Raw genomic sequence first — 22714 nt, 5'->3', positions numbered from 1 at the left:
TTTTCTTTTTTCCCTTAGGAAGGCCCACTACATTATGTGAAACTATGGGAAAAGCTGACATATGGCTGATTCGGACATACTGGGATCTTCAATTTCCCCATCCGTACTTGCCAAATTTTGAGTTTGTTGGAGGACTCCACTGTAAGCCTGCCAAGCCTCTTCCTGAGGTAAACCTATCTTGTGGTTTTCCAAATTTAATCTCCTACAAAGATGTTCTGTTTTCTGTGCACACAGGCAAGAAAGGGAGAAAGATAACAAACATTCATGAAGTCCCCACTATGTGCCAGACATTGTGCTAAGTGATTTACAAATAATATCTCCCTTTATCCTCACAACTCTGGAAGGTGGGCGCTAGTATTATTCCTATTTTACAGTATAGGAAACTAACATGGGAGAGGAAAAGTGACTTGCCCAGGGTCACTAAGCTAACAAGTCTGTGAGGTCAACTTTGAACTCTGGACTTTGTGACTCTAAACCCAACACTCTGTCTATATACCATCAGATGCCTCAAGGGCAGTGGTACTGAGCTGGAACTCCAGGGACCCCTGGTCTAGTTCTTCATTTCTCACTACCTCACTGTATACCTTCAGACATAGATTTCTGATTTTCTTTCTATTTGTATGCATTACAGTTATGGAGACAATGAAAATGAAAATTTAATTCCTCCCTTTTAATAAAGAAAGGAAGGTTTTGGATTCTAGATGTGGCTAATGTGGACAGACATGAATTTTTGATTGCTCTTTTCATAACAAGGGAGTTTTTAAAGGATTTTGGCGTAGGGAAAACTTATATCAAAATGATGATGTTTTTAAAAAAATAATAAAATTAGTGTAACAGTCAAGCTTTGCCTTAATAAATCAGTCAAAGCATCCATCCTCATTTAAACTGTAATGAGAAGTCATGCTGTGATATATTTAAATTCTCCTCAATTAAACTAAACAAGAAGGTGCTATGCTCTGACCCATTTATCAGGTATGTTTAAAGTATGAACACGACCTAACCACCTCCTTTGTAAAAACAACAGTAACAAAAACAACAATCAACCCTGGCATTTATATAGCACATACTAGGTGCCAGGATCTATGCTAAGGGCTTAACAAACATTATCTCATTTGATTTTCTCAGTATCCTTGGAAGGCAGGTGCTATCACCATCCCCATTTTATAGATGAGGAAACTGAGGCAGACAGTGTTTAAGTGATTGGTCCAAAGTCACATAGTAAATGTCTGAGGGTGGATTTGAACTTAAGTCTTCCTGGCTTCAGGTCCCTTGTTCTACCCACTACAGCACCAGTTTTGATTGCCTCAGAGACTTGGTCACACCATATGTTTCTTCTGTAAAATAGCAAACCAGTTCAGAGGCCAAGATGTGGGTGGTAGTAGAGAGGAGGAAGAGCCACATCTGAGGCGTAATCTCTTGAAGAGACAGAGAATACCTTGCCATACAGAGATCTCCTCCTGACCATTTTTGGCTAGAGAAGTGCTGTGGGAGCCTCAGAGGGTCCCAAGGATTTTTGGATTTCCATTCAGTGACTTGGCACAGTCTCCAGAACAAGGGATGTCAGTGTCTACATTAGGAGTCAAGGAAAGACTTTACAGAGATTCAAGGTTCTTTGAAAAACTCAGAAGAAAAACAAAGAAGACATTTCTAAGGGAAACATCAAAAGGGCTCCAGAAATCCAAAGGATTTGCAGGAACTGTAACCACAGATGCTCTTTAAGTTTTAGACCACTTTCTCTTGCACTTTATTTATAGTTGCTAGATTATAAAGCACATGAAAGAGAGAAAGGAAGACTGGAACAGAAGATTGAGGCCAGATTGTGAAAGACTTTGAATATCAAAATACAAAATTTTCATTTTATTTTAGAGAAACTAGGAAGTCAGTTTTTAAACAGAGGAATGACATAGTCAAGCCTCTGTTTTGTCAAAAATTGATTAGTAACCAAAGAGAGAGAGTGGAAAAGGGAACAACAGTTGCAATAAAGGTAGGAGGTGATAAGGACCTAAACTAGAGTGGTGAGGAGGAGAGAAAGAGACAGATGGAAAACATGTTGTGAAGGCAGAATTGATGAGACCCAGCAACTAATTGAATATTGGTGGGTGAGAGACAGTGAGAAATCAAGGAAAAGGGGAAATCATTCAAAGCAGCACGTGTATGAAACAACTTAGATTTTTTTAAAGACATGTGCAAGAGGTGGGGAGGAGGAAGCAGGTAACAGGATAATAGGATAAGTATAAAAGGACAGCATAGCCATATAAGAACAATATCAGAAGGGCTGAATCTCAGAATGAGTTGAAATGACCAGAATTCTAAGAGTTAACAAAAAAGAGATAGGACTCCTTACTGCTTGAAGTGGAAAGGACAATGAGGGCTGACCAAAGAGAATAGAAGATGGCTTAGTTTTAATTTTGCCCCTCTTTTCTCATCCAAGAAGAATGATCTATAAACTTTTTAAAAGCACAGAACAAATATATAAAATAGAAGGTTGTTTCTGCATGGGATGAGATGATGAAGTAAATGATTTACCCAGGGTAACATGATTAGGAAATATCAAAGGCAGATCTTAAGCTGAAGTCTGAATTCTTTAAGTGGCTGTTCATGCTATGTTGATTTTACTCTGCCATGCTGAAATGAAAATCACTATAACTAGTTTTGAACTCCACCTATGAGAAATCTTCATAATCTTGAAGACTCTCTACCATGAGCCTGACAACAGTCTAGCTCCTTGGACTCTGCTACTCACCCCAGGAACCTATAAAACTGGCTTTTTGTCCTTGCCTGAGGTAGGACTATATGTTCTATATAGAATGGGTATGCATAGAATATACTCAGAGGTAAATTATCTTAAAAGTAATGCAAACCAGAGAGAGCAAACAGAAAGTTAATATCCTAATCCCCAGTGACTTTTAACTCCTGGTCACTCTGCATATATAAGGATTGCATGCAGTGAAACTATAAAACAAGATTAATTTTATGGGCCACAAATGAACTTCGATCTCCCTCCTCTATAGGAGTTCTTACATTTTTTTCAATATATTTTTAAATGAACAAAAATCTGTATTCTCTCCCACTTCCACTCCCTCACTCCTTTATATAAAAAAGGAAAGAAAACCAAATCCCTTGTAATAAATAAGCATAGTTGGGAAAAACGAATCCCTCACTTCAACAATGTTCAAAAACTATATTTTTCAATTAATACCCAGAGTCCATCATATCTATGGCAGGAGGTTGGTAGTATGTCTGGTCACTTGTCCTCTGGAATCCTGAATGGTCATTGCTTTGATCAGAATGCCTTGTCTTTACAAGGTTGTTGTTATAGCGTAAATTGCTTTTCTGACTCACTTTTTTCTCCATCAGTTCTTAGAGATCTTCCCAGTTTCTCTGAAATAACCCTCTACATCTTGTCTAATATATCAGTAATATTCCATTATACATATATGTGTGTATACATATATGTTTACACACACACATACCATAATTTCTTCAGTCATTCCCCAAATGATGGGTACCCCCCTTTAGTTTGCAGTTCTTTTCACAAAAGTGCAGTATAGCAGGAGTTATTAACCTTTTTTGGTGTTGTGAATCCTTTTGACACCCTCGTGAAACCAATGGATTCCCTCTCAGAATAATGTTTTTAAATAATAAAATACATAAATACATAAAATAAAATACATAGACTAGGAAATAAACCAATTTTATTGAAATGCAGTTATTAGTTGGGTATTGTAGCACATGCCAGTAGTTTCTGCTACAGGGAAAGCTGAAGTCTAGGGGGTCATCTGAGTTCAAGAATTCTTGGTGTCCATAGCAAGTCTTATACCAATATAGGGGAGCCACCAGGCTGCCTAATGGCAAATTGGTCCAAGTTAGAAACAGAAAATGTCAATGTTCCTGCACCCATCAGCAGTGTGATTGACCTATTAACAACCATTTTACTTTTAGTCTGAGCAAGATAGGGAGAACTAGTCTCGCTTTCTCTATATAGAGAGTTATCAAAATATATTTTAAAACACAAGTTCATAGACCCTAGGTTAAATCCTCTCCTCTGTAGCCCCAGCTTGTTTTTAATTCTACCGTGATTGTTCTTTAAAGGTCACAGTTTTAGTAGTGAGTCAGTTACTGTGTGGCTTTGTTGTGTGGACATATGTTTATTTCAAGATCCATTTCAAGTTTTACCTCCTCATGAAGACCTTCCTATTCCTTCTGACCAGAAATAATTTCTCCCTTTTTAGATTTCTGATAGCTCTTTGTTTATAACCCTACTTTGTACTTATATATTTAACTTTTTATCTGACTTTTGGGATCTGTCTTATCTCCCCAGTGAGATTTTAGACTCCTGAAGAGCAGGGGTCATTGACTTTGAATAGCAAGTATTTACATAACATTTCATAAATACTATAATTTTATCCTCAAAACAAACCTGAGAAGTAGATGCTATTGTTATCTCCATTTTAAATATTAGGAGACTGAAGCACAGCAGAGGCTAAGTGACTTGCTCAGGGTCACACAGCTAAGAAGTATATGAAGCTAGATTTGAATTCAGGACTTCCAGACTCCAGGTCCACTGCTCTATCAACTTCCTTCTTAGAGAAAAGAGAATGGATAACCACTTGACTTATGTGATAGGATTCCTATTCAGGTCCATACTGAACTCTGAAGTCCCTTCCAACTCTGAGTTTCCATGCTTTACAGCTCTAGAGCCTCACACAGGGCTTCTCACTGTAGTTCATCAATCCTTCACAAGAGCTGTCTATGCTCCCGTTGGCAAACAGCTTCTCTACACTTCAGTACGGAGTCTTTGATTGAATTGCTGTGACCACCAATAATTGTCAGTAATCAAAGGTAGCCAACTCTGATAATGAACTTCTGCAAACACAGCTAGATTGGTATGTGAATGACCTCATGAAGCCCTTAACTGAAGCCCTTTCAGCAAGCTAGCATAGTCTGAGTATGCAGAGCGTACCCATAAGGCATCAGAAGAGGACTTCAGAGGTAAACACACAGAGTATGCTTAACACAGACTTGTGACTTCAGAAATGTTTGTTAGCTTGATTGGATTGAAGTGAATGATTTTTTGTATGCTGTTGTTCTCCATCTGATAGATGACAAAGGTTTTCTTTACAGGAAATGGAAAAATTTGTCCAGAGCTCTGGGGAACATGGCATTGTGGTATTTTCTCTTGGGTCAATGATCAAAAACCTAACTGAGGAAAAGGGTAACCTGATAGCTGCAGCTCTTGCCCAGATTCCACAGAAGGTGAGAAAAAGAAGACAAACTTCTTCTGCTACCTTGGTCTATTTGAAATTTAGAAAGAGGGTCTTCTTAGCAAGATTTTCTATTTAAAAATTTGGGGAAGCAATTGGGGTTAAGTGACTTGCCCAGGGTCACACAGCTAGCAAGTGTCTAAGGTCAGCTTTGAACTCAGAGGACCAATGTTCTGTCCATTATGCCACATAGCTGCCTCAATTTGTTTAGCTTTTAAAGCCCTTCACAATCTACCTCTATCCCACTACAATCCAGCCAAATTGGTCTTTTCTCTGCTCCTAACATATAAGATTCCAGGTTCTGTTTCTGTTCCTTTCCATCGGCTGTCCTTCAAACCTAGCATTCACTGACTCCCCGCTCCCTCCTCACCAAGTGTCTTGTCTTCCTTCCAGACACAACTGAAGTACTACTTTCTGTATTGTCCCCAAATACTTCACTTCCTGACTGCATTTTAATTTTTTGTATTTATTCTCTTTATAATAATTCCATATGTCATATAATAAATGCACAATGCTTATTGATCTTCTGTATGTGCATGTATAATCTGGTTTGTACATAGTTGTTTGAATGTTGTGTTTCCCAATAGACTATGAGTTACTTGAGCAGGATCAGGGGACTTTTTGCCTTCCTTTCTGTCCTTAGCAGAGTGCTTGACACATAGTAGGAACGTGGACAACTTAACTGCTGACTGACTGAGGAGAGGAAGGAACAGAGAAAAGTAAGTTTTAAAGACAGACTCAAAAATCCCCTTAGGACTTTCCCTAGCAAACTAGCTGGCTAAGTGTCATTCACTAAAGTCGGAATTTTAAAATAATAACCTAATGCTAGAAGGTTTTCTTAGCTGACAACCCAGCAGGTATAATCTAGTCATAATGCCAACAAAGAGCAGGTGATGGTGAAAAATAGTACCTGAGTTTATGTGCCATGCCCTGGGCTAAGTGACTTGCAAAATAAAATAGTTAAATAGCATAGAAAGATAAGTGACAAGAATGTTTTCTCTACAGAGAATCCCACAGATTACCATATCCCTGGTAGGGAATGGGACCTACAAAGGGAAGTGAAATGAACAGGGAAATACATATGGCAGAGCAAACACACAGAGAAGGTCTAGTGAATATGTGAGGAGAGCACATACATAAGCAGCAAGTGAAAGGATACATAGATTCTGAGTTAGAGGGAACCTTAAAAGTTATCTGGTTCAATCTTTTCATTTTACACATGAGGTAACTTAGACTTGGAGAAGTTACATTTCTTGTCCAAGACCAAACAAGTAGCAGGCTGCAGAACTCCTACCTGAAGACAGGTTCTTTGTATCCAAAGCTGGCACTATTCCCCTGCTGCATCTTTATCCTGTATAAAGGGTTAGAACTTGAGTAGCCAGATCATATCAATAGCTGGGGCAACTCACACACATGACATATACATACGTACATTCATATACACATATATGTCATGTATATATGTATATATCATAGACACACATGTATAGTATATGTGTACATATATGGTATGTACATATACACATTCACATGTGATGCATGTATATATTTTTGTTGTTGTGTCTGACTCTTTCTAATCCCATTGTGGGGTTTTCTTTGCAAGGTTATTGGAGTAATTTGTCCTTTCCTTCTCCAGCTCATTTTACCGATAAGGAACTGAGGCAAAGAGGGTTAGATGACTTGTCAAGGGTCCCACAGCTAGTAAGTGTCTGAGGACAAATTTGAACCCAGGTAAGTGAGTCTTCCTGATTCCAAGCCCAGTGTTGTATCCACTGTGCCACCTAGCTGCTACATGAATAAATAAAACAAATTATAGATAATCTCAGAAGGAGGGCACCGAGATTAGGGAGAACTGGAAACTCAGTGTCACATAACTACCAGATTGCTGTCCCCTGATGCCAAGGGTGAATGGAGAATCCAGAAATTGGGCATGGCTATTAGTGCACATAAAGGCACAGAGAGGTCCAAGCCTATGAAGATGGAAAAGAAATCTCAAGGGTTGGTGACTAGAATCTCACTGGAAAGAGCAATGGGGGTGGCAGGGAATATAAGTGGAATGTGGAACAACAGAGCAGACATGAGGAGCAGAGAAAGAAGAGGGGAGTGAGGAGAAGGAAGAACAATGAAAAGGAAAGAGAAGCAGATCAGAGAATCCTGGAGAAGAACAAAAAGTAGTGAGGAGACCAAATGAATGGAGAGAGACTGGAGGAGGCCAGAAGATGATGGAAGAGTCTGGACAGAGGAGGGAGGAAACCAGAGAAGAAGGGGAGAGCCTGAGGGTTCAAGGAGAACAAAGGAAAGATCAGAGGTCACAGACTTAGAGTTGGAAGAAACCTTAGAGATGGGCCTTATGTAGTCAGACATTTCATCTTACAGATGAAGAAACAGAAAATGAAAGAGATGACAAGGCTAGCTCAAGATTACCGAGGAAATGAGTAACTGAGTGAGAATTTGAACCCAGGTCCTTTGATTCTAATACCAATATGGTAGAAGGGGAGGGGATAGCAGGGAAGAAGAAATTAAGATCATGAATAAGAAGGATGGAGAAGTACAGGTGAATGGGGAGAGGTTTAAGTGGCAGGAAAGAGGGTGAAGGGAGATGGCAGATAGAGTTGGAAGGGGACCAGGAGAGCAAAAAGGGTGATGAGGTACCTCCTTAGATTGACTATCATTAGAATTATGGTCAGAAAATTTCAAGTCCCCGACTCTCAGCAAAACTGCAAAGAAACTGTGAAGCCTTGGAATTTCCTATTAACACTCACAGTGACCCTAATTTGTACGAGAATCAACTTAGGGAAAGACTTGAGTGATGCTGGTGAGCATTTTTCTACTTTCCTACTAATACCTGTTGGCATGCAACAAAGCATTGTTTCACTGGAAAAAATACTGAATACATTAGTTTATTTTGTCATTATTGTATTGACTCAAGTGGATTTGGGGTTGTTGTTGGTTTCAAGCTTTTTTTCTTTTCCTCAGTGAGTTTTGGGTATCTCTCCTCCCTTAGCAATAAGCATTTAGCTTGTTAGAACTTAGTGAGTTTTACAGTTAAAGGACTGTATGAAGTGAAACTGAAAAGTAAAGGATCATTTTCCCTAATTTTTATACCCTACCATATTAAAATTCATTATACATAACTACAGATACTAGTGTATGTGAAAACATACTGTAAAACTCTATATACAGAGGAAGGGAAACTAGAGAGCTATTGGAGTGGCTCCTAAGACTTGGACTCAGTATAACTAGAGTTGAAGTCTTTTCTCTAATGTATGCTGTTTAACTCTAGGCAACTGGGAGGCACAGTGGCGTCAGGACCCCAGACATGTACTAGCCCTATGACCCTGGGCAAGTCACTTATCCCAAGGAGTATTGCATATAACATCAAATTTTTTTTCAATGTTTTAATTGATTTTGTTGATTTTTTCCCCTTTTCTTTCTTCTTAAGAAATTATTTTTGATAAGAAATGGCTTTGTGGAAGGCAGAGGGAAAAGATTATGGGGGCAATGTAAAAAAATTATTTTTTTATTTCCTGCAAATTTAAGGTGTTAGAATCAATCATCATCACTTCTATTAGTGTTTTAACTTCCAAGTCTTTCTAAGACAACAATGGAATGAAAAATCATTTGGTGCTGAATATTATCCTGCTCTGATCAAGATGGCCCAGGTGTTCTGTTCATAATTATTTTATTGACATCCTTTGATTTTATGTCATTTTATTCCCAATTATATTACTTCTCCTCCCCTTCTCAGTGATCTGTGCCTTGCAACGATGATTAGAAAAGAAAAAGTAGCTCAGCAAAACCATTCAACACATCAACTATATCTCACATTCTAAATCTGTCTCTGTATCTCTATTTCTATCTATCTATCTATTTATTTATTAAAGCTTCTTAGACCTTAAAATAGAAACATGAATTTGAAAAAGTAAACTGGATATATCCTAAAAGAAAAACAGCCTGATCAATAGAATGAACCTGTTGACTCAGTATTTTCATCTGTAAAATGAAGACCCCCTCCAGCTCTAACATTCCAGGGATCTATGACTATTTGGGGTAATGAACAAGACAGATGAGCATACCTTCTATGATAACAATCTCAAAGGAGTTATCCCAATATTTTTGGTGTCATAGAATGTCTCCTGCTCAAAATACTAGCTCCCTATTATCTCTAAAGTAAAATACAGCCTCTCCAGACTCAGACTCAGTCTTTATAGCTATCCACAATTTGGGTCCAGCTTACTTTCCCAGAATTACTTAATATTGACCACTAGGAATTTCTTATCTTTTAGATTTCCATTGTAATAGAATTTAGCTGAGTGGAGAATTGATGAATAGACTACTTTCTCCAGTGTCAAATACCTTCTACCTGACATTTCCTTCTCAGTTCCCTCTATTCAAGCTCAGTCCCTGAAAGTAATATGGTAGGCAGAAATAGCAGGAAGGAGGCAGTGTGGTAGGAAAGAGCCATGGATTCAAACTCAGATTACCTAGATTTAAACTGACATTTTGCCACTTAGTAAGGGAGTGATCTGAAGAATTGGGGCTTCATTTTCTTTATCTGTAAAATGAGAGGATTAGACTAAATTATCGCTAAGATTCTTTCTAGATCTAAAATTCTACATTCTTATGACACAGCTATACCTTCATTCTGTCTGATGTCAGAGGACAGGACTAAGATACAAAAAGACAAATGGATGTTTAAAATAAAAAACATCTTTTGTTTCTTTAGCAATTAGAGCTATCCAAAATTGGAGTTGTTTTGGAGGATGGTAGGTTGAAGAACCAAAGTTCTTCAAGCAAAGATGGGCTGACCATTGTCAGGTAAATTGGAGAGAAGACAGACTAAATTGGATTAAATTGCCATGAGGTCTCTTCTAAATCTGAGATTCTAGAACTTTGTGATTCCTTTTGACATTGTAAAAAGAATCCTGAAATTTCAGTCAAAATCTAATTCTGAATAAAGTTATCTTATCTTTCTGCAAAGAATGAATTTCATTCCAGTATTTCCCACTGCAGTAGAGAGTGCAAGTATTAGCCTCATTTCACAGAAGAATAAAATGACTCAGACATGCCCAGTCACACAGTTAGAGTCTGAGCTAGTATTTGACTAGCTCAAGTTCAATATTCTTTCCATTGCACCACATGGTATGGCTCTATTTTTCTTGTTTTCAGATTATCTCTCTTCAATTCATAATCCCCTACCCTAATAATCTTCCTGAAGCACATTTCTGATCATGCTACTCTGCTGCTCAAAATTCTTCACTGGCTCCTTATTGCCTCTAAGATAAAATACCAACTCTTCAGCCTGGCATTTAAAGCTCTCGATGATTTAGTTCCAATCTACTTTTCTACCGGAAGGTGCTAAATGCTAAATTCCAAACTGAATTTCTAGCTTTTCCCTGATCCTGGAATTGTCTTGCTACTTCACAACTTTAGCCATCTCCTGTGCCTTTTCATCATTTCCTTTCAGAATCCTTATTTTCTTTCAAGGCTCAGTTCAGGAACTACCTCTTCTGTGAAGCCTTCCCTGATCTCTCATAGTAGTAATGTGTTCATTTATCTTCTCTCTCTAATTCCTTGTTTGTTTGTCTTTTCTTTTGTTGCTTATTTAGATATGTATCGCATGCACCAGTAGATTTCTGTAGGCTCCTTGGGGCAAGACGCTATCTTTTCTTTGCATTCAACAGCACCTAAATGATGTTTTGCACATACATAACATGCTTGCTGAATGGGACATGGTCAACAAAATATTTTCTGAAGAAAGTGATTATAAGTAAGCTTTTCTCAACAAACATTAAAGCAAATCCATTTCCTAGCAATGCTGAATTTTAAAGTTGAGAGCTAGGATGGACCACAGAATACACTTTTTTTGTAAATTTAATATTTGTCCTGTCTATTCTAATCCAATTCTGTCAATTGACTCAGGGAAGATGCCTTAAATTCTATGTTGGTTCCCTACCCTGTCTGAGTTATTACAGTTTTCTCCTCTATTAAATGGGAATGGGAATGAATGACAATAATGACCTTCTTAATAGGATGTTTATGAAAGTTCTTTAAAAAGGATAGATAGAGAGTAGCATTGGTAGCTAGTGCTTTAAAAGTGCTCGTCACCTTCTTTCTCTGGGGTCTAATTTTCTTCAGTTATAAAACAATAAGGTTGGTCTAGATTCTCATTAAAGGTCCTCCTAGTCTTAGAATTTTATGATTCAGCTCACACTGCAATTTCATTCCTTTTTTTTTTTTTGAAAGGTTCTATGGCGATATGAAGGAAAGAAGCCAGACACATTAGGTCCAAATACCAGAACCTATGACTGGATTCCTCAGAATGATCTTCTTGGTGAGACTATGGAGTAGAAATAATGAAATTAATTAAATCTTCTCTTCTTGGTTCTCTTCCATTGTTGGGGGAGGGAGATGTCCATCTGCTCTACGAACCTCATTGTCAGTGCTGGAACAGTTTTCCAAGTGAAGTATTGATGAAAATTCTCCATACCAAGAAATTCAGTGGTTTATTTTATGAAATATTTCCAATTAATAGGAGACCTTGAGAGAAAAGTTAATGTATAGTGAAGAGACTTAGAATTTGGGAGACCTAGGTTCAAATTTGGTCTCTGACACTTATTAATTTTGTGTCTCTGGACTAATGGCTGAATACTATGAGCCTTAAGCAACTCTATAACTAAGCAATAAACAAGATCACTACCTGTTTTAGTGGAACAAACTTTTACACCTAAGAAATCATAGGTCTGATATTGTATGTAATTTAATTGAAGGACAGTGCATTGACTTAAGATATTATGAAAAAAAAACCTGAAAGAATTGAGTTATATATTCATTCTTGATCAAAGTTATCAGTGACAACCTAAAAAGCCTAAGGCACTTTAAAAGAACTGAAATAATTGATCAGGCTGACAGAAGATTGCAAATTAAGTACAAGGAGTTATGAAATTCAACTAGCCTTTCCCAGATGCTCCTTTCTCTTACTAACTAAGGGAGGAAAGGTCCCCAAAAGATTCCAGTCTTTCTGAAAGCAGATAACTTAGATAATGGTAGCTACTAGACTTTACTGAATTATTAAACCATCAGTAGGTGTGTTGCTAGTCTCAGCCTCTACTACACTAAAGGTAACATAGTACAGTAGAAATATGTTGGATTTGGGGTTAAGGGATCTAGGTTCAAATCCTGACTTCCTATGAACTAGATTTTGACCTTCATAAATTATTTAAGTTCTGGTGGCTTCATCCTCTTCATGTGTAAAATAAGAGACAGTTGGACTACGTGAGTTCTGAGACGCCTTCTAGTTCTAAGTCTGTGATCTTATGGACAGATCAAAATGGGAGAACATTTGGGTAAAGAGTTAAAGGACTTGAACTTGTTTTTTTAGATATTTAATACCTGTAATTAAATATAACTGGTTTCCTTTGTAATCTTCTGATATTCTATGTTTTAAAAACACTATTCTGATGAGGAGGCCATAGGTTTGACTCTACTGTCAAAAGTATCCATAACACACACAAAAAAATATTAAGAACTTCTGTAATGAGAGGTTCAATTCCTTCTAGAAAAATTACACAAAGGATTAAGTCTATAGATTCTTTCAACAATCTCATCATCTCCAGTTGTGAGGGAATGGGGAAAAAATTATGAGAGGTTCACAACAAAAAGAGAGGAAACAGATCTGGTAAAGTTTCAACCTAGCTACTTACTTAGGTTAGAAATGACAACTAAGGATTAAGTTGAATAAAGTGAGAGGAAGTTCAAAGGGACCTGCTTTGTGTGTTCTTGTTGTATTCAGAGAAATAGAGGAGAGTGGGTTGCCACAGAAATAGTCTATCAGGCAAATCCATGAAAAGGAGGTGCAATTTTTCAGAGGCTCTCCTGAAAAAGAGGCCTCTCTTCTCTGGCTCTCTCTGTGCACATTCTTTAACCATTCATTAAAAGATGCAATGTAAGATGTTTTGTGTTCCACCTTCAGTTCCTTTGCCTACCAATTGTAAGTGTAGTCATAGATCAGCATTAGACATTATCTCATGTTCTTTCCTAACACATTCAAAGATCCAAGTGCTCCCATTTTTATACCAGTTAGATAAATATCACTGCCTCAATGACTTGTAGTGTCCATTCCTTGTTCTGTCTTCTAAATCCATCATAACAATTAAATTGATCCCCTTTCCTTCCATTTCTATCCTAGGTCACCCCAAAACCAAGGCTTTTATCACTCATGGTGGAGCCAATGGAATCTACGAAGCTATCTATCATGGAGTTCCCATGATAGGTGTGCCCATGTTTGGTGATCAGCCTGATAACATCGCTCACATGAAGGCTAAGGGAGCAGCTGTTGAAGTAGACTTTCATACAATGACAACTGCAGATATGCTTAATGCTTTGAAGACAGTCATCAACAACCCCTCGTGAGTATTATAATTCACTGCTTTCTTACCAGTGATAACCTTATCTACCAGTACTAGGAATTGGTATAGTGAAACAAACATTTGGAGTCAAAGGACCAGTTTGAATCCTTGTAGCATGCCAGACTTAAAATCATGAGTTCATATCTGGCCTCAGACCTTTACTAGCTGTGTGACCTTGGACAAGTAACTTCACCCCATTTGCCTCAGTTTCCTCATCTGTAAAATGAGCTGGAGAAAGAAATGGCAAACCACTCCAGTATCTTTGCCAAGAAAACAACAAATGAGTCACAAAAAGTAGAATCTGACTAAAGTGACTGAGCCACTGTGTAACATTAGGACAAATCATTTCACTTTCTCTTAGGAGGTTGGAATAGACGGCCTCTAAGATTTGGAGGGGACCCTAAATATATGATGCTACAATCCTGTTAACTAAATGTCACATTTTCAGAGCATTTACTTTTTTTCTTATGTTTCTCTTCTTTCTCTCTGTTTCTATTTTCCTTTTTTGAGACTGTCTCACTGTCTTGCTCAGGCTAGAACAATAGTGGCCACTCAAGGACCAATCCCATTGCTAATTATCATGAAGCTTTGACACAATCTATTTCTGCCCTTGTCCAGTTCTTCCCTTCTTAAACAGCTTAGTGGCCTCCTATTACCAAGGACTTATGATATTGATGCTTACTAATCCATTTAGACTGAGCTGTCTTCTGGATTAAGTTATGGATGCATCACAAAGATGCTAAGCACCCTAGACATGACACTCATCATCTTACTCTTTGGATATGATTGGCTTCCTTCTTGCTTACTTAGCAACTATTGTCTTGGTAGTTGCTAAATGCTGCCTGTTTTGCTGCCAAAAGTTGGGTAAAACAGGAAAGAAACAAAAGAGGGCACAATTTACTCAAATACTTAATTCAGATTGTCTTAAATCTTTTTGTAGCTCAGAATTCCCAAACTCAAATGATCCACCACCCTAAGCCTCTCCAACAGCAGGGACTACAGACAGGTGTGCTCTGCTGTGTTTGGTTTAAAAGAGTTTATTTTCGGTAAGATAATATGATATCTGTAAAGCAGCTATCATCTTTGGCCACCTATTTCCATCTACAACATGCTACTGAATCTCTATAAGATGTTTATAGAATATTACACATAGTAGTCCCTTAATGAGTGTTTTAAATTGAATTAACGAAAATATTAGTGGGTCATAAATTTTTAAAACTACTCTTTGGAACAAATATTTCCAAATGTAATAGCTGCTTAAGTATTTCAGTCAAGCCATGACTTTATCATCCCTTCACAAGTGAAACTCACCTTGAGGGCTTCTCACCCTACTATTCACATCTTTCCATACACATCATCTGGAGATGATCTACTAAACCCAATGGAAGACTTCTATTAAGTCTTTTGATATTATGTTGATACTAGTGCAGGACTGAAGCTATACCTCTGTTGTCTGGTCCTCTTAAACTTCATAACGGTTCCCATATGATTAGAAATGGAAATTGACCAGTTCCATGCTCATGATGATTTTTCACATATGATTCATAAAACAGATGCCCTATGGGGGGAAAAAACTTCATCAATAAATAACAAGAATTCTATTTTCTGTCTTGCAACATTTGATGAAGGAGAAGAGATGAATAAATTCTTTCAGTTTCAGACACTAAGTCATATGGTTCATAGTTCATCTCCCTTGTTTATCTTTAATGAAGGATAACTATGTGGCTGGATTAGAAAGATGCTCCGTGTCCTTGACCAGCTCCTAATAGGAATATCTGCCATCTGACCACTTTGTAGATATTCTAAGAGGGAAAAAGTGACTTACTCTCTTCTGCTTTGTATATGTGTTTCCATTTCAGATACAAAGAGAATGCTATGAGATTATCAAGAATTCACCATGAACAACCTGTGAAACCCCTAGACCGAGCTGTCTTCTGGATCGAGTTTGTGATGCGTCACAAAGGTGCTAAGCACCTTAGACCTGCTGCTCATGACCTCACCTGGTACCAGTACCACTCCCTGGATGTGATTGGTTTCCTACTTGCCTGTGTGGCAACTGTTTTCTTGATAGTCATTAAATGCTGCTTATTTTGCTGTGGGAAGCTGGGTAAAACAGAAAAGAAACAAAAGAGGGCGTAATTTCCTCTGATACCTAAGGCTAAGGATGGGGTATTGAAGAGGTGAGAAAGGAGCCTGGAAGATCTCCACCTTAGTGTAATGTAGTCTAGCTGGTATGAGGTTGAAACAAAGTCCTCATTTTCCCTATTCAATAATATTTCTATAACTATTATTTTGCATGATGCATTGTAGATAAGTCCTGAAGAGATGGAAAGGTAAGTAAGAGAGTTTTCATCCTTAATGAGTTTACAGTCAATTTAGAAAGATAAGACACGTACACAAATAATCAGAGTAGCAATTATAATATGATAAGAGACACACCCAAAGAAGCACTTGGAGAGATTTTTTTTTCATTACCTAGTTTGTGATATTAAAGTTTTTCCCAGGTAGACTGGGAAAACTACAATACCAAAGTCATTGGAAAATAACATTGAGGTGCAGGAGAAAAAAACAAAATTCAAATGGACTTATTCCTCAGTATTCCCCTTGATCTTGGTTGCCTGACTGTTTTCTTTTGATCTTCTATCTGTCCTTTCCACTTCCACAACTGTTATTTCACACCTTAGAATATAATTTCCAAAAGTCATTCAAGCACCTTTAACCTTGTTCTATGAGGACAAACTTGACCCAAATCGTTTCTAACCATAGCTTGATGCTCTAGGACTGGTAACTCAGATACATGAGCTCTACTACGAACTTTACTGAGTGACCATGAGACTTCATATCTCTGGTGTTCAAACAGTTTCCTCGTTTGCAAAATGAGAAAGCAGCCCTAAAACTCGAAGTGGTCCAAAGACCCAGAATTCAATGCTGACACTTTGATTCGGTAAGTATCCAAGACATAGCTGGATCAGGGCTGTGCAGATACAAAGTTGCTCATAGTTGAAACTTACTGAAGAGTAACTTTAATAATAATTCCTCAAAGTCTACTTAAAATGTTTACCTTATTCCATGACATTAGAGTAAATGATCAAAAGGTCTTAACTCCATTTTTAGACCCAAAGGGCTGTTCTCTTTACAATATACTACTGAATCTCCACCTTTACCAGTGGAAATAAGACCAGAATTGTGTACTCACCATATATTTGGTATTTATTTGGTTTGAGAATACCCAGAATGCTGCAGATATTTTCTGGGTGTTTTGTACAAGCTTTGTGATTGTGAGGAATTTATACCAAGTCAGAACACGACAGAACATTGACCTCCTTTTGCCATCAAACATTTCCTTGTAGTATTTGCCTTAGCTTTGAAAACTCAAATTTGCTCATGCCCATTTTCTACTAACCAAGTTGCTATTCACATGTGGCCATAAGTATCCTTGATATGTGCATCAACCTTATGGTTCAATATTCCCCTATTCAAAGCTCATTATTATCTTCTTTCCAAAGAAGTAGCAGAATTTTCATCTCATTCAAAGCAGAAAATATGCTTTGGTTCATCTACCTGAAAAGAAGGCATACTCCCACTTAGGCACCTTACAGATCTTTTCTGAAAAGTGACCTGGAGACTCTCAAGTATAGGTGACTGGAAAATGAGCATAATTGCACTTAATTATAAACTATTTAAGATTTCCCTTCCCTGATATCTTCTCCCATTCTCTTCTTTTCAACCTCACCCACCTGATAGGCACAAGATCAGGGAACTAATGATGCTGAATACCTCAGTGCATTCCCTCAGTCATCAGATGGATTGGACTTACACACCAAACTCAGTAGAATAAAAAACTAAGATTCACTGAAAAAAAATTCAGTTAATTAGGATTTCCAAGGCCCTGCATTTCAGGAAAATAATTTAGGAGTAAGTAGTTCTGGGCTTCAATTAAAAAACAAATCTAAAGCTTCTCTGTTTCTAAAGAGTATCCAGTCAAACCAATTACCAATCAAATGATCTAAGGTCATAGGATGCTCTTAGAGTAATAGGTGGTGATGGTAGTATCTGTTAGAAAAGGATTGCTAAAGGATTTACATTTCATAGTGACTAGTAATACCTAAATTTAGAGCAAAGTAAAATTACTCCTATGTCTTATAAGAATTACACAGAATAATTTTTCTTTTCTCAAGAAAAGAGATTATCTCCAAAATGCTAATGGGAAAATTGGGAATATCTTAGAGTAAACTATAAAGGAATACAAGAGAAAAAGTTGTTGTTCACTAGTAGTATAAAGCAAAATAATAACAAAATAAAAATCTTATGAGTACTACGTATTTTTTTAAAATCATTTGTATTGATCAATTCTTAGACCATTATCAAAGTAATAAAACCCTGTGGGGAAGCAATGAATTTAGTTCTCTAGAATTTAAGCTTTTACTGTCTTATCTAAAACAGAGTGCTTTGTAAATCTTGTTTCTTAACAATAATGAGGTCTGCTGCAGTTCCAGTTTAATCCTTTGATAGTGTTTGTAGCTAAGTTAAATCTTTTGTATTTTCTTCTTATTTTAAGAGTTAAAGTTGAACATGGTCCAAGGCATTTTATTTCATTGTAGATTTCTAAACATCATGCAGATCATACCTAACCAAGTATTTTTCTGAGTCTTAAACTTTCTACTTTCTACTTATTGATATTTACATAATGCTCCATAAATTGTCTATCAGTGTGCTAATTAGGTTGATCAAGTTTATATGTTTGGAAGTTTTGGTAGAAAAGTGTATTCCAACAGCTCGAGAGAGAGAGAGAGAGAGAGAGAGAGAGAGACAGAGAGAGAGAGAGAGCTGTTGGAATTCTTACCGTTGTAATATGTATTTCTATCTAGTAGGAGTTTAAGGTCTACACATGATACATTTTTGGAGGATAAGCACCCTCTACTGGCTTGATTAAAAACTGCAAATCCCTACATAACTGAAATTCATTTTTTAAAAGCATACTTAGAGTTAATATGATTATGACATTATTAATGTTACTTCTTGAACTTAAGTGAAAATAGAAATATATTACTGCAAACCCCTTGTTTGTTGATTTTAGGTTAATATGCAAATAAGCATTGTAATTCACTTTCTAAAGATTTTTTCTAAAAAAAATTATTGTTATGGTATGTACATTTTTTAAAGAATATTTGTTTTATATTGGGGAGTAGAGAATCCTAAAATTCATGGGGACAATAACAGTCAATGGCCTAGATATCTGCCTACTTTGCTAATGGAGTTCTACCTAAAAGCAGTGAAAAATAGATTCATCCCAGAAAACACCATGGTACTGAGCACTTCCATGATCACAATGGTTTGACATATATAGATGTCAAAGATGTTTGACATAGATCAAATTTGATCTCTCTTATGACAAGATAATTCTTTTACACCTCCCTAACCCAGCCACTATCCCATTCACCATGGATCTTTCAAATCTTTTCATCCTTTCAAAAACCGCCACATTGAACAGTGCCAGGGGGGCAGAGCCACGATGGCAGAGTGGAAAGATGCACATATGCTAACTCTGCCCCAACAGCCCATAAAATACCTGTAAAGAAAGATTCTCATCAAATTCTAGAGCAGCAGAAGCCACAGAACAACAGAGTGGAGGAGATTTCCAGCCCAGGGTGACTTGGAAGGCTGACAGGAAACATCTGTCACACCGGAAGTGGAGCGGAGCCCAGTCCAGCCTTGTCCACGTGGTGTGGCTCTGGGAGGAGGACATGAGCAGGCCATGGGGGCAGAATCCCTGGTCGCAGTAGCAGCAGTTCGCAGATCCCTCAACCTACCAGTGCCAAAGGTCAGTGACAGGGTTTTTTCAGCTGGCCAAGACGGGAGAAGGGACTTCCCAGAGCTCTGGCCTCAGACAGTAGCAGCAGCATCCACGTTGGGCAGACAGCAGAAGCTTCCACAGCAGCTCCTACAGCAGCCCACATCATTGTTGGATCGTAAAACCTCTAGGGGTACTGAGTTGCTGATTCTTACCTCAGCCCTGTGTAGAGGCCCTGCCCCCATCTAATAATCCTGAGGGATTTCAGCAGGTGATCTTTTTCTCACACTGAATGGGGGCTCTGCCCCTGCAGCTTATCTGAATCTCAGCCCCCAGTGCTGTCTTGGAGGAACTGGAGGCAAGGTGGTTGTGAAGAGGAAACTCTATTACTCGGATTCTGAGCACAAAAATTTCTACTTGCTCCCGGACCAGTGTACATGCTGGACTGTACCATCTTGTAGGAACTGAGATCTTACAGACCCCGAGAGTATACCCTACTCTTGACAAAGGATCCAAAAGTCAAGTAACTGGTTGGGAAAATGCCAAAAAAAAGGTCGGGGGGGGGGAGGGAATAAGACTATAGAAGGTTACTTTCTTGGTGAACAGATATCTTCTCCCATCCTTTCAGATAAGGAAGAACAATGCTTACCATCAGGGAAAGACATAAAAGTCAAGTCTTCTGTATCCCAAACATCCAAAATAAATATTCAATGGTCTCAGGCCATGGAAGAGCTCAAAAAGGATTTTGAAAATCAAGTAAAAAAGGTGGAGAAAAAATTGGGAAGAGAAATGAGAGAGATGCAAGAAAATCATGAAAACAGGTCAACAACTTGCAAAAGGAGACCCAAAAAAATGCTGAAGAAAATAACACCTTGAAAAATAGGCTAACTCAATTGGCAAAAGAGGTTCAAAAAGCCAATGAGGAGAAGAATGCTTTCAAAAGCAGAATTAGCCAAATGAAAAAGGAGGTCCAAAAGCTCACTGAAGAAAATAGATCTTTAAAAATTAGAATGGAACAGTTGGAGGCTAATGACTTTATGAGAAACCAAAAAATCACAAAAAAAAAAAACCCCAAAAAATGAAAAAGTGGAAGATAATGTAAAATATCTCATGGGAAAAACTGACCTGGAAAATAGATCCAGGAGAGACAATTTAAAAATTATGGGACTACCTGAAAGCCATGATCAAAAAAAGAGCCTAGACATCACTTTTCATGAAATTATCAAGGAAAACTGCCCTGAGATTCTACATCAGAGGGCAAAATAAGTGTTGAAAGAATCCACTGATCACTGCCTGAAAGAGATCCAAAAAGAGAAACTCCTAGGAACGTTGTGGCCAAATTCCAGAGTTCCCAGGTCAAGGAGAAAATATTGCAAGCAGCTAGAAAGAAACAATTCAAGTATTGTGGAAATACAATCAGGGTAACACAAGATCTAGCAGCTTCTACATTAAGGGATCGAAGGGTGTGGAATATGATATTCCAGAAGTCAAAGGAACTAGGATTAAAACCAAGAATCACCTACCCCAAAAAACTGAGTATAATACTTCAGGAGAAAAATTGGTCTTTCAATGAAATAGAGGAATTTCAAGCATTCTTGATGAAAAGACCAGAGCTGAAAAGAAAATTTGACTTCCAAACACAAGAATGAAGAGAAGCATGAAAACGTAAACAGCAAAGAAAAGTCATAAGGGACTTACTAAAGTTGAACTGTTTACATTCCTACATGGAAAGACAATATTTGTAGCTCTTGAAACTTTTCAGTATCTGGGTACTGGGTGGGATTACACACACACACACATGCACACACACACACACATACAGAGACAGAGTGCACAGAGTGAACTGAAGAGGATGGGATCATATCTTCAAAAAATGAAATCAAGCAGTGAGAGAGAAATATATTGGGAGGAGAAAGGGAGAAATGGAATGGGGCAAATTATCTCTCATAAAAGAGGCAAGCAAAAGACTTTTTAGTGGAGGGATAAAGAGGGGAGGTGAGAGAAAAATATGAAGTTTACTCTCATCACATGATGAGTGTAGAAGGAATAAAAGGAAGGAATAAAATGCATGCTCATCTATCTTACAATACAGGAAAACCTATCTTACAATACAGGAAAGTGGGGCATAAGGGGATAAGCAGGGTGGGGGGGATGATGGAAGGGAGGGCATGGGAAGAAAGGAGCAATTTGAGGTCAACACTCTTGGGGAGGGACAGGATCAAAAGAGAGAATAGAAGTAATGGGGGACAGGATAGGATGGAGGGAAATATAGTTAGTCTTACACAACACGACTGTTATGGAAGTCATTTGCAAAACTACACAGATATGGCCTATATTGAATTGCTTGCCTTCCAAAGGGAAGGGGTGGGGAGGGAGGGATGAAAAAAAGTTGGAACTCAAAGTTTTAGGAACAACTGTTGAGTACTGTTCTTGCTACTAGTAAACACGAAATACAGGTAATGGGGTATAGAAAGTTATTTGGCCCTACAGGACAAAAGAGAAGATGAGGATAAGGGAAGGGAGGGATGTTAGAAGGGAGGGCAGATTGGTAATAGGGGCAATTAGAATGCTCGGTGTTTTGGGGTGGGGGGAGGGGACAAAAGGGGAGAAAATTTGGAACCCAAAATTTTGTGAAAATGAATGTTAAAAGTTAAATAAAAAAAATAAAATATAATAATAAAAAAAGAAATATTTAACAAAATTAAAAATAAAACATATATAATATTATATTTTAAAACTAAAAAAATAAAAAATAAAAATTATGGGACTACCTGAAAGCCATGATCAAAAAAAAGAGCCTAGATACCATCTTTCATGAAATTATCAAGGAAAACTACCTTGATATTCTAGAACCAGGGAGCAAAACAGATACTGAAAGAATCTACCAATCACCTCCTGAATGAGATCCAAAAAGAGAAACTCCTAGGAACATTGTAGCCAGATTCCAGAGTTCTCAGGTCAAGGAGAAAATATTGCAAGCAGCTAGGAAGAAACAATTCGAGTACTGTGGAAATACAATCAGAATAACACAAGATCTAGCAGTTTCTACATTAAGGGATCAAAGGGTGTGGAATATGATATTCCAGAAGTCAAAGGAACTAGGACTAAAACCAAGAATCACCTACCCAAAAAAACTGAGTATAATACTTCAGGGGGAAAGAAAAGTCATTCAATGAAATAGAGGACTTTCAAGCATTCTTGATGAAAAGACCAGAGCTGAAAAGAAAATTTGGCTTCCAAACACAAGAATC

General features: G+C 37.7%; 1 protein-coding gene across 2 annotated transcripts in view; it reads left to right on the top strand.

Annotated features, from left to right (window-relative positions):
- Positions 1-18008, top strand: part of LOC140511743 (UDP-glucuronosyltransferase 2A2-like) — a 144748-nt gene extending 126740 nt beyond the window's left edge. For both annotated transcript variants that reach the window (XM_072620925.1, XM_072620923.1), the window contains exons 2-6: positions 19-167; positions 5125-5256; positions 11511-11598; positions 13453-13672; positions 15532-18008. In XM_072620925.1, coding sequence (XP_072477026.1) covers positions 19-167; positions 5125-5256; positions 11511-11598; positions 13453-13672; positions 15532-15811 — 869 coding nt within the window. In that variant the 3' untranslated portion in view covers positions 15812-18008. The remainder of the gene's footprint in view (positions 1-18; positions 168-5124; positions 5257-11510; positions 11599-13452; positions 13673-15531) is intronic.
- Positions 18009-22714: the final 4706 nt, after the last annotated feature.

This window comes from Notamacropus eugenii, chromosome 6 (genome assembly GCF_028372415.1).
Source record: "Notamacropus eugenii isolate mMacEug1 chromosome 6, mMacEug1.pri_v2, whole genome shotgun sequence".
Lineage (NCBI taxonomy): Eukaryota > Metazoa > Chordata > Mammalia > Diprotodontia > Macropodidae > Notamacropus > Notamacropus eugenii.
Note: the sequence above shows the minus strand (reverse complement) of the source record. Positions and strands in the feature narration are given on the sequence as shown.